This window comes from Erpetoichthys calabaricus, chromosome 1 (genome assembly GCF_900747795.2).
Source record: "Erpetoichthys calabaricus chromosome 1, fErpCal1.3, whole genome shotgun sequence".
NCBI classification, from domain to species: Eukaryota; Metazoa; Chordata; class Cladistia; order Polypteriformes; family Polypteridae; genus Erpetoichthys; species Erpetoichthys calabaricus.
In genome coordinates, this window is record NC_041394.2 from 21,632,634 (window position 1) to 21,645,911 (window position 13,278).

Here is a 13,278-nt window from a genome sequence, read left to right on the forward strand (position 1 = left end):
GTACAAAAGGCTGCTCATCATCAGTTTCCAGATGACGTCTCTTAAGCCATTTGGTAAACTTTAAATATGTGTGTGCGTGTTGACAGATGAGAACCATTTTTGCTAAGCCATTCTACAAGTCACCACGTGATTTAACCCACCTCACAAAATGAGTCGGTTATAAGTCCAAGTTAAGCTACTTCTAACCCAGGAGGGCAATTTCACATTATATGGTCTTTCATACAATTTTTATGAGGAAGCCACAAGCGATTATAAAATCTGGAAGAAAAGGAAAGACTGTATTGACTCATTTTCTAATTCTAGTTTAAATTTTTTTTTTTTAATTCATTTAAACAAATTATATACAGTATCTCATAAAAACAACCATTATACTGTACATTTATTCTCAAAACAAAGAACAATTTTCAATATAATGCCTTCAAAATGTGTTGATATTTCAAAAGGGAAATCTCTTATTAAACAATTCCGAAAATTTGAAGATCGAAATTCACAAAAAACAACAAATGGATTTCTTCATCTTCTTTCCTAACTGTGCCCTGAACTGAAAACTGTAAAATACTTGTCGCTAAAAATGGCAACATTCCCAGAGAAAGCCCTCTTTCATCTTAAATTGTTAATTTAATGGAATCTCCAAGTTGAATGGCTTGTATCTCAGACAGTGACATATGGCGGGTCAGAATACTTCGAACAAAAGCACCCTGTCTTTATGTGAACTTACAGCCGTTACTACTGGCTGAGCTGATGGTGGTGTGCAGTCCTCACTGTGTGACTACTCCATTGCTATAGTACTTCTCATAAGAAGCCTGAAACATCTCTTTGCAGGGAATGAGTGCTTTAAGCTTGGAGCAAATGAGGAAGGACCCAGCCATTTTGCGATGAAGAGAGTATGTCTCCTCAGGGGGAGGGGTGAGCCTGTGTTTAAGCATGATGGGGATCAAATTATGAATGCGACGGGTTGTGTTCTGTGCACCAAAGTCGAAGGGGTTAAGGGAAGCAAAGGCTTCTCCTAAAATCATTACAGCATCAATATGGGCTTCTTCAAACACCTTTAGAGAGAGAGAAAGAAAAAAAAAACACAATAAAGCTAACAAAATGAGTAGGACAGTACACAGGTTTGTTCAAATAACCTGAATTTTTTTTGGCTAGGCCTTTACCCACCTTTGTCTCGTACCCAGTGAGAAACTTGAGGTCCCGAGATTTCTGTAAAACCTTCGTCCTGTCTCCATTTGATGCAGCCTTAACGACCTGGAAACAACACAAAAGGGTTTGGCAAAATATTCTGTAAAGCAAAGGTCAGCTTCTACTGCTAGTCTAAGGTTATATTTTAGACTTTAACGGAGCTCTCTTATTTCAATTGTAAAAAACGGAATATGTAACAATCAAGTAATGTGGGCCAGATTATGCCTGTGAAAACAAATCGCATTGTCAGCGATACAAAAGTATCCGGTAATTATCAGAAATCCCCACCCATACTCGGGTGAATTTGGAAACATCACATCCATTAAGCAACACAGGCCACTTGAGAGTATAAGGGGACCACTCCGCACAAAGAAACTCTCGGTATTCCAAAGAAACACTTCTTCGTTCTTTGTATTTGTTCCGTTTCGCAGGGTCTGCTTTTCAAGCATGTCACTCTCCACTTACTCTGGCTGAGAGCATCTTCAAGGGTGGTGTTCCCATATCTTTATTTAGATGATAGATTTTGTTCTTTCATGTGGTTATTTCCCTCTTGGCCTAAGGCAGAAGGCCATCTTTGCCACTGTTTGGTAGTTGCTCTGGAACATGTGCCCGTAGTATCAGGGATGGCCTTCACACATTTTTCTCTGTAATTGTGCTACTCTCATGACCCTCCATACCTCTTTATTACTTACGTGGTCAAGCAGTCAGACAAAGAGCCCAGTGGACCACCTACATTTCTATAACATGGGATACTTGTTTGTGTTGTACAGTCACTAGTCTGTTGATTGTCTTGTAGATTTTCACCTTGAGGTATCTTGACATCTTGCTGTCACAGAGAACTCCAGTTACCTGGCACCATTTGAGCCGTTCTGCACTAACCTGTGCTCAATCATCAGGAAAGGTGTCACTGCTGAATAGGAAGAGTGACTTTGTGAGACTTTCTTGAGGTCTTGTCTATCAACTTGTATGGTGCCATTCATCTGCATGCCACATTCCATTGATGTTTAGCAAAAGTTCATTCTCATCTGTGTCTTCCATTGTTGCGGGTAGAATTTGAAGTCCTGGCATGATTCCTTGGCATGCAGATCATCATTAGCATACAGTAGTGTCCAGGGAAGTGGCATTTAGATGTCCATGGTGGCCGTGTCCATGCAGAAAGTAAAGAATAAAGGGGAAATGCTTATCCTCAATGTAACCCAACTTGGATATTGAACTGCAGCAAGATGCCAATGGTTTATTGTGCGATGCTTCTGGAATTGTCAGACAACTTGGACCAGTGCATGCAAGGTTTGAAGAATGTCATAGGATTGATGGGCTTACCAAATATGTTTGTGGGGACCTTACCAAATGTAAAATGCTAATGCAAATAAACACTGAAGTCCATCAATTCCACCCTACTCTCCTACACCATTATTCAGAAACATGTGTAAAGAAACAATGAATTTCAAAGCAAAATGTTCATGCAGACACATACGTCTGTAATATCTGTCCATAATAAATGCATCCACACAAAAAAAAGGGTTTATTGTCTGAAGCAAACTTTTACCTCAATATAATCATCTGTAAAGTCTTTTCTGTACTCCCGACTGGCTCCAAAATCTAGCAGAGCAACCTGCAAAAGCAAAATGAAGTATTTACAATACAAAACTCACCAATTTTCATGTTCATGCTGAAGCCGAACTGAAACTCATCCACACAGCTGCAGGATATGGCAGAAAGCAGGCTGAATGGGATGCTAGCCAGCTTTAGAGATCACATACATATTCACCCAAGGGAAATTCAGAGTAACAGCACATTTGGTAACAAGTTTGTGATCTTTGGGAGAAAACTGAAATTAGTCCAAACTAGAAATTAACCTGATGGCCAAGCCCTGTGACACAAACTCTAGCAGATGTACTACCGGGTGCCACACATCTGATGAAATTCAAATTTCCAAATGACAAGATACTTTAACTGTCTAAGTTTTATCAGCTAACAAGAAAAAAACACGTTTTTTTACACTAAAGAGATTTTATGCATACAATTTAACCTTTACATCATTCTTAAATGTAGAAATAAGGTTTATAAAAATATTTTAAATATATTATTTTGAAGAAGAAACAATGTTTTTAAATGTTGAATGAAGTACTTAAAGCAAACAAAAGAAAAAAAAATTCAAATATGGATGAACCAAGGGAATATTTAACAAAACTCCATTCATAGGGTGATTAATATACTGTATGAGCCTGGATTTTGGTGCTGAATTTTAAACCTGCAGTTAACCAATTCTGATTATCTGAAGAAAAATAATCCCCTATTGTACAGTCGCACACCAAAGATTAATTCAGAGATATCCTACAAAACTGTATCTGACAATAATTAAACAGTAGCAGACAAACAGTACATATAAAAGATGAATTCTCCATGTGGTGTGATGTCATCAGTGGAGTCCCTCGGGGGTCTGTCCTTGGACTGTCACTTTTTGTAACTTAGACTTCAGTATACTTAGTAAACTTGTAGAATTCACGGAAAATACTAAAATTGGAGAAATGGAAGACACTGAAGAGGCAGCATAAATAATTCAAAAATCTTCAGAACTGTGCGAACATTTTGAAAATGAAGTTTTCTACATTAATGTATAAAGTGCTACACATTGGCAAAAGGAACATGCATTGAAGGATTTAGGGGTTTACGTTGACATATCTGGTACCCTGTCCTGGGACTGTTCATGCCTTGTGTCAGATCTAGGGTTCAGGTCCCCTGTAAACCTGCGTAGAATAAAGCAGATATGGAAGATGAATAGATGGTTGGATGGATGTTGACTCATCATTTTCATAATATAAAGCAATGTGCAGAGGCTATTAAAAAGGGCAAATAAAATGTAAGACTGAATCTGGAGTATTGCGTGTAGATCTGGTCACCAAGCTATAAGATAGCCACGGCAGTACTTGAAGCTGTACAGAGGAGAGCAACCAAGTGCATCCCAGGACTTAAGTACATGTGCTACTCAGAAATAAAATAAACCTGTTTAGGCTCAAGCAGAGGAGACCGCTTGGAAACCAAATCCAGGTCTTCAAAATACTTAAAGGCATTACAAAACTAGAACCAGCAGAATTCTTTTAATTTAAGGTTAAACCACATGCTCAAAGACATCAGTGGAAATCAAGAGGGAAGCCAGGAAGCACTTCTTTACGCAAAGAGTTGTTAGAATCTGGAACAAACTTCAAAATCATGTAGGCTGAGAGCCTTTAAAGAAGATGAGATATTGGAACAGCTTAGCTATCAGCTAAGCAAACAAGCTTGACGGACTGAATGGTCTCCTTTCACTTGCCAATTTTTTCCCATTATCACAAAAACAGAGTGAGTAAATACATAAGAAAACTGATGCAGTACATTGCAATTACGATTTGGGTCAGAGAAAATTGTGAACAATAAAAGAATCACCAGGAAATAAAAACCTCTTTCAATGGAAGGGACAAAACAGTAGTTGTTTAAAAGGCAGGGGTCAACAACCAATGAACACACTACAAAAACAGATCACCATAAGCACAGCATATTATCCTAAAATCAGTTGTCCCCCCAAAAAAAAAAAAAGTTGAGCCAGTAACTTTAAAATAATGTGACAGAGATAAGCCTTAAGAACAAAAACTAAAACACAGTAGCAACAGTGTATAGTAATCATGAACAACATGGCCATGGCCATACCAAACACAAATCAGGAGTATGTGCAAAGAAAAAACTAGCAACAAAAACAAACCTGTTATGTAAAACTCTATATTTACAAGTATCTTATTCTTTGTTTATAATTGGTTAATTGTGTTAGGTTTACCTCTCTTCCTTGTTCTTTGTGGCTGGAGCCCCAGGAGGCAGGGCCACTCCCTCGGGATATTTATTCCAGAAGAGGAAAGGCTTAGGAGTAGGAAGCAGCTGGGATGGGAACCAGCACTTCCAAATCCGAGACCATGGTCCTCAGCCTTAAAAGGGTGGAGTGCCCTCTCAGGGTTGGTAGCGAGATCCTGCCCCAAGTGAAGGAGTTCAAGTATCTCGGGATCTTGTTCACAAGTGAGGGAAGAATGGAGCGCAAGATCGACAGGCGGATCGGTGTGGCATCCGCAGTAATGCGGGCTCTGCATCGGTCTGTCGTGGTGAAAAGGGAGTTGAGCACAAGGCGAAGCTCTCAATTTACCAGTCAATCTATGTTCCTATCCTCACCTATGGTCATGAGCTATGGGTAGTGACAGAAAGAACGAGATCGCAAATACAAGCAGCTGAAATAAGTTTCCTCCGCAGGGTGTCTGGGCTTTCCCTTAAAGATAGGGTGAGAAGCTCAGTCATCCGGGAGGGGCTCAGAGTAGAGCCGCTGCTCCTCCGCATCGAGAGGAGTCAGATGAGGTGGCTCGAGCATCTGTTCAGGATTCCTCCTGGACGCCTCCCTGGTGAGGTGTTCCGGGCACGTCTAACTGGGAGGAGGCCCCGAGGAAGATCCAGGACACGCTGGAGGGACTATGTCTCTCGGCTGGCCTGGGAACGCCTTGGGATTCTCCCAGAAGAGCTAGAAGAAGTGGCCGGGGAGAGGGAAGTCTGGGCATCTCTGCTCAAGCTGCTGCACCCGCGACCCGACCTCGGATAAGCGGGAGACAATGGATGGATGGATGGATGGATATTCATTACACAGATTCCCTTAATTCCTCTGGATTAATCATTCCAGTTCAAATATTTAGTTCAAACAGCACCGATTCTTGCTCAGCTCCTGCTTTGCCATTACTATTTTTAATTGGCTTTAATTAGAAGCAGATTAACATTCCATATAATCAAGTCAAACTTAACAAAGCAAAATTCAACCCCCACCCAAGAGAAGGAGATGAGAGCCAACAACCAATGCTAATCTTTAAAAGCAGCAAGAAAAGAAGAGCATTCTATTCCCTGAAATGGAAGCCTATTCTAAAATGTTATTGATTAGATCTGGTTATATTTTCAAAAAGTTTTGCACAGATCCTCTAAGTGAGAATTTGATTTCCCCTCCCACCCCCACCCCCACCCCCACCCCCAATTTCAAATAGTGCAGAACATCAGTTGCCCAGTGACTTGAAAGTGGTGGGGTGGGATTCTTCCACTTGAACAAGATACAGTAAGTCTGTGTGTTAGTAGTGAGGTAAAGGCAGCTACAGTTTGTTTATCCTTCTCCACTTTAAGCCCAACTGGGAGTCCACCACACACAGCTGTTAATGGGTTCGGAGGGATTGTGATATCCAGGCTGTCTGATAGGCATTCAAAGATTTTTGTCCAAAATATTAATTGGGTGCAAGCCCGGAAAATGTGGCCAAGTGAGGCTGGAGCTTGATTGCAACGTTCACATGCTGAATTGTTAAATGAGATAAATGCACTCAATAAAAGGTTTCAGGATGAGAGACTGAATGCTTTGCATATAGGAGTCTAGAGTGTATTCTGTGTAAGGCTGCATTCCACTCCTTTTCTGAAATATTAGGTGACCGATTCTTTTCCAAATGTACCCAGGGATCTTTGAAAGCATCTCTACAATTTATAAAAACATTTTAAATTCCATTCCGATCAGCGAGTCTTCAAGACTGATCAATATTTGCCTTTTACAATTAATATAGTACAGGGCCTGATTCTCAGCTTGCAAGTTTTACCTGTTCTTCTAAATTACAGATGCAGTTTACCAGAATGTGTCATGGTAATATATTAATGTATGTTTTATTTTTGTTTTTGTCTTTCACATTTTTATGTTATCTCTGTCTATTTTGTTTATTATTGGCTAATCGTGTACTGCCTGTAAGTTTAATTATGTACCTTGCTCTTTAGTTGACCCAAGAGGTGAGGCCACCCTGATGTCACCACCCTTGAGCCTTCCCTCTAGCTATTTAATTTGGCTGAGAAGGCTCACAAGCCAAACATCATTCGTTTGGAGTAATTGTATTTTTTGTGTTGTTTTGCCAGTTGATGCCAGTAGGTAGTATTTGGGATATGTCTGAGAGTTTAGGCAAGCCTCTTTTGTGCAGGTTAGTCAAGGCCTTGGTCTGCTTCTTGGCTTATTTTTGTAGGCCTCAAAATTATTTTGCCTTTTTGAATACTCCCCTTTGTGATAAATAACATTCATACACGATTGCACTGGCAATCGGAAGGTTGCCGGTTCGAATCCCGTAAATGCCGAAAGGGACTCTGCTCTGTTGGGTCCTTCAGCAAGGCCCTTAACCTGCAATTGCTGAGCGCTTTGAGTAGTGAGAAAAGCGCTATATAAATGCAAAGAATTATTATTATTTTTACTATATGTGTCCCATAATTTCAAAATGTTTTATTAGATTATCCGACTATTTAAATAACATGTCAGTGCCCAACGGTAAGAAAATGAATGACGTGTGGGCACATCAGACATTTACACAGTTCTAATCACTTTGTCATTACACTATTTCTTTAATGTTTTGCAATTATGTCTTTTAGTATTTACAAAAATCCTGTATCCTACTGTTTTGTCTTGGTAAAGAAATATATTGCTCTACTTTCCCCTTTTGTATTATTAATATGTAGCCTTTGTCAGAATGCCTCAAAATCTCACAGACTTTCTACTGTTTATAAAGGTATTATAGTATATAACGTCTCCCCAAATTCCCTTCTACATGTATAACCTCATGCAATTAGGTGTAGTAAAAGACAAGCAGGAGTTAAGTTACAATTTAAACAATGTATTATTGATAATATTCATAAATAACAACAATATGCAAAGTACATTTCAATATTGGCAACCATACAACCTGATAAATGGTGATGTGCAGTTTCAGGCGGCACACAGACTTGTTTGTTACTTAAAATGTCTCTAGTTAAGGCATCATTTGTGGTCAGCTTTCTTCAGAACAGGCTTCATGCCTGTCTCAATATGGCTGCCGAGCTGTGCTCTCCATTGTGTTGTTCTTTTCAGTTTACATGGTATGCGAGATGCTCTTTCATTAGTTTGGTAAGAGAGAGAGTGTTAGGGAGTGAGCAAATTTATAGGTTTTCTGTCCAACACCTAGAGCCAATAGGATGTCATGATACTTAAAGGCTTCTGATACAAGCCATTTCCAAATAGCCATACTTCAGACCAATGGGGGGAATAGAACACCTTCACACCTGCCCTCAAAACCATATGTTAAGGTAAAGCTTGGCAGTTAGGCAAGTTGGGGTTGACTGAGAAACATTCACCAAACTTGTTTGAGGCACTTCCCCCAAACCCTGCCATAAAATTCAAAAAGACCCATTCCTAAAAGGGGGGGGGGGGTAAACATGAATGCTTCTCACTAATAGGACACTAATATTACATTGCTTTGCCTAAGTTACAAATAAAGACATACAAAATGATTTATCAAGTTGTATGCAAAATTTCACATCACAACAAACACTAGTAAAATCTACACAAAATCTCTTTTATTATACGTTTGTTTGCTTTTTACTACTTTGGTCACTAATCTTGCGGCTTATTTTTTCTACAATACTCAAATCAACAATCACTCATGCTGTAAAAGAGGTTGCATAAAAGAAAAAGTGCTTTAACACATAATTAAATCTATTAAAATCTTTCCTTTAAAGTATGTAAGTACTGGCTTTTAGGTATATATTTTTCTTTTACCATCAATAAATGTTGATGTTGAGCTATACAACCAATCCCAAAACAAAAACATTTAAAGCAATAATTGTAATGCAGAACTCTCACTGGTCTTAACATCTGGATTCCCTGGTGCACAAAAGCACATTCTTCTGCATGAACTCTTCACTATTACCAACTTTCATTTAGTGGCATTTTCAAAGTTACAAACATAAATTTGTGCAGATGATATCAATAACGTAAATCCTTAATCAGTGCGTCAAAGAAATATTCACTGTGAAACACTGCATTGAGAGCTCATTTGATACTGGCACCGACCCTATACAATAGTGGAATAGAGCCTAGATAAACTAGTTAAACAGCATACACACTGAATGTACTGCACATACACTCAGTAAAATAAGTTCAGGAACTGTTTTGAAGAAAACATTCCACACAGTTATTATGCACAGATATTTTGGTAAATCTTTCCAGTACATCTGATGCTGCTACACTAATGATAGAAATGCCCAGAAGGGAACTTGCTGCATTTTGCTTCATAATAAATGAGTCAAAAACTAAACTGAAAATCAGTAAACCCCTTATGAAGATCTTTTAAATAAACACACTAGATTTGCATCTGAAAATAAAAATGTAAAACAGAAATCAGTTCTCTGTCTGGCCTGTGGAGTTCAATTTTTATTCTAGTCTTCCTAAGCAGGCACATGGCATGTGCAGAAAACAGCATTTGCAATATTTATAGTCACCACCTTTTTTTTTTTAATAATATATTCCCTAAAACTTCCATTTTCAGTTATGAAATTGCACCCTGTATTAAAAAAGGTCTGGGAAATATGCTTAGATTTCAAGACGGACTGGTAAAACTTTCCAGTCAATTTAGCCATCTACATATTACCGCCTCCTCTTTCTTTTCCTTGGCTTGGTAATTACTAGTTTCCTCAATGGTATTTGCTGCTCTGCAATAATAAACTGATTCATTTCATGGAAGCTATTTCCTTCAACAAAACTCAATGGGAGCATTTCTTTGCAAAAGTAACATTAGCTAAGTTTGTGTTTCCTCTTTTGGAATTTTTGGAGTTCAACACGTAAAAGTAGGCTCCACAGCTATGTTCCTTTCAGTCAGGATGTAAAAAAAAAATCCCACTGTAAATTAGGTTTGTGCAAATGGGTAACTTTAAAATATCTTGTGAGGAGTGAACAGAGCATTGATTATACAGTGGATTTAGAATGTATTGAGACTCCTTCCATTTCTGCACACTGTTGCTTTTTAAATTTAACTTTAAATGGACAAATGTGCCATTTTTTCCACTCAATAGCCCATAATGACAAAGTAAATACATATTTTAGAAAAGGTTTTCTAATTTATTAAAATCAAAAATGGAAATATCTCCTTCATATAAATATTCATATCCTTAATTCAGTACTTTGTAGAAGCTCCAAGTCTTCTTTGTTAAGTCATTAGAAGTTCTGCACACCTGAATTATATCTCATTCTTCCTGGCAAATCCTCTGAAGCTCCATTAACTTGGATAGGAAGTGTCTGTAATCCGACATTCTTTAGGTCTCTCCACAAATGTTCTAAGTCTGTGCTTTAGAGGGGCCACTCAAAGGACAGTCAGAGACTTTCCACGAAGCCACTCCAGTATTGCCTTGGCTGTATATTTCAGGTCATAGTTATGTTGAATGGTGAAGCGGTCACCATGATCTGAGGTCACATGCACTCTGGAGGTTTACTTCAATGAACTCTCTGTATTTGGCTGCACTCATCCTTCCCTCTGTTCTGAGCAGAAGCAATCCATAGCATGATGCTGCGGCAACCAACACGTTTCACCATAAAGATATTAGGCAGGTGATGAGTATTACCTGCTCTTCCCCAAACATGGTGCTCAAAGATTTAGTTTTTATCTCTCCAACCAGAAATTTTTTTTCCTCATGCCCTCACAATCTCGTAAATGCCATATGGCAAACTTCAAGTGGGAACCAATCTACCATTAACGCCTGACTGATGGGAGTGCTGCTGAGATGGCAGTCCTTCCAGCAGGTTTCCGTCTCGGTAGAGAACTTCTGAAGCTCTGTTAGAGTGACCACTGCATTCTTCATCACTTCTCTGAAAAAGGCCCTGTTTACCCAGTTAGGCCAGATGGCCAACTCTAGGAAGAGTTCCGGTTTCATTTCACTATTACTGAGGACAATGTGCTCCAGAAAACACTCAAAGCTTTAGAAGTGACCTTTTCCCCTTATCCGGATCTATGTCTAACCACACTGTTATCACAGAGGTCTACGTAGAGTTCCTTGAACTCCACTGCTTGGTTTTTGTCCTGAAATGTGTGAATTGTGAAGCCTTAGGAACACAGGTACACATGTACCTATTGAAATGATGTCCAATCAATCCAGTTTGCCACAGGTGGACTCCAATTAAAGTTCTAGACACATCAAGAATAATTAAAGCAAACAGCAGGATGAACCTGACAACAATTTGGAGTACCACAGCAAAATGTCTGAATACTGGAGAGATTTCAGTTTTTGATTTTAAATACATTTGCAAGTCTGTCTGAAAACACATTTTCACTTTGTCATTATAAGTTACTGATTGTAAATTAATGGGCAAAATTTTCAGATTTATTTATCTCTAAATATAAAATGCTAAGGGCTGTCTGTCACGCAAAATCTCACACCCCCCTGGCTCTTGACACTTTATCTTGGTGTCAATCAACAGTTTGTGCCATGACACGTACGACATGACCTATGATTTAAATGCTCGTGATCCAGCCATCACAAATTTGGGCTTTGACTCAGACAGTTGGAGACAGAGCAGCACACATCTATACTGATAGGAAATGCATGACCATGCACATCTACAGCACTTACAGGAGAGTGCCACTGACAGACATAAAACGCACACCTGTGTGTTGCCTGGCCGTTGCCACTTTATCTTGTGCAGTGACATGTGCAACGCGACCCATGATTTGACAAGAAATGCATCACAGTGCACACCACTGACAGAAATGGTAAAGCAGCACACACCGTGCAACTCTGACAAGAAACCTTCAGCAGAACACTCACTCCACACGGCTAACGCAAAAACAACCTCTGAGACAGAATGAAATTACAGTAAACTCGGTGGAGTTTACTACTATGCGTTGCAGGGACTTCCTACAGGAGGGAGTGCAGCCTCCATACCATACAGGGATGCAGCTAGTGAGGATGCTCTCGATTGTGCCCCAGTAGAAAGGCAAACCTCAGAATTAGATTGTAGATATTTGAAAACCCAGAATGGTGAGAAAATAAACCAGAAACATTCAGAAGGCAGGAAATAATTAAAACAAATGCACATTAGAACGATGAAGGTCAGGAAATCCATCTACTTTTTCTACTCTGCTTCCTCTGCCATGCACAATCACATCATTCAGTCAGGTTGTCTACCCTCACAGGAACACAGTCTTCAGCTTAAGTGTCCATTTATCAGGTAAGGAATGTGCTTTTTAGTAGTTTAGGAGTGAGACTGGTTTACTTCTGCACGGCCTGTCAGTGGCAGGTTACTTTCTCTTAATTACTGTGATGTTGGAGAGCCAGGGATTTTAAAAATGGTGACTTATATTGGCTGACAAACCAAAATAGTCTTTCACCCCCCTGGCTTGTCTATGAAGATTAAATGAATATGATAGGGGATTACTTTTTTTGCAATTTAACTTTAAAAAATATAATCTTGTAATGGAGAATTAATTTTTTATATTCAAGGCGAGTTTTACCCAATATAAAATAATTTTCATAAAACTGTTTAAAATCCCTTGTTTACATTTATGCTATTAATGTGTCCAAAATTAAAAGATTTTAAACATTCTGAATAAAAATGAATTCCTGTTATTGATCTCCTAATACTATAATTCCACAACATTTCCACTTTCATGTGGTCCATAAACCAACCTTGTGATGCTCTGAGTCATAAAAGAAGTTGGACCAATTGGGGTCAGTCTGCATGAAGCGAAATTCAAACAATTCCCGAAGGCACAGCTGAAGAATATTGAAGCATATCTAAAAATAAAAATCAAAATAAATTATTGTTGTTGACAGGGCAACATTATGAAATTTTACATCAAAGAAAATATATACAAAAAATGAACTAGATTAAGTGGGCTTGAGCATTTTATGTTATAAATCATGATTCAGTATGCAACCTGTTCAGCTTAGTCATACATCAGTCTGTTCTTCATTTTACACACTGTTCCAAAGAACACAGGGTGTAATAATAAAAAGCATGATTGTGCTTCACTTATTATGCAACTGTTTCTCTTCAAGTAGAAATAAGTCTGACAATAAAATGATAGAAACACAACAAATTCCATACTAATAGAACCACAAATAAAGAACGCTGGCTTCAATATTAAACAAGAAAAATAAATATGATAGCTGCTGCCTCATGGTGCTAGAAAATTGACAATGTGTTGCATGTTGATCAAACAGACAGGCAGGCAGATAAGGAGGAAAGGCACTATATGATAGATAGATAGTGTCACACACGTGCAC

General features: G+C 38.7%; 1 protein-coding gene across 1 annotated transcript in view; it reads right to left on the minus strand.

The window, feature by feature from the left end:
- Window positions 1–289: 289 nt before the first annotated feature.
- coq8b (coenzyme Q8B) overlaps window positions 290–13,278 on the minus strand; it is a 65,767-nt gene continuing 52,778 nt past the window's right edge. Inside the window, exons 12-15 of the mRNA XM_028796167.2 lie at window positions 12,679–12,786; window positions 2,726–2,791; window positions 1,159–1,245; window positions 290–1,046 (exon numbers count right to left, since the gene is read on the minus strand). Of these exons, the coding sequence (XP_028652000.1) occupies window positions 759–1,046; window positions 1,159–1,245; window positions 2,726–2,791; window positions 12,679–12,786 (549 nt within the window). The 3' untranslated portion in view covers window positions 290–758. The remainder of the gene's footprint in view (window positions 1,047–1,158; window positions 1,246–2,725; window positions 2,792–12,678; window positions 12,787–13,278) is intronic.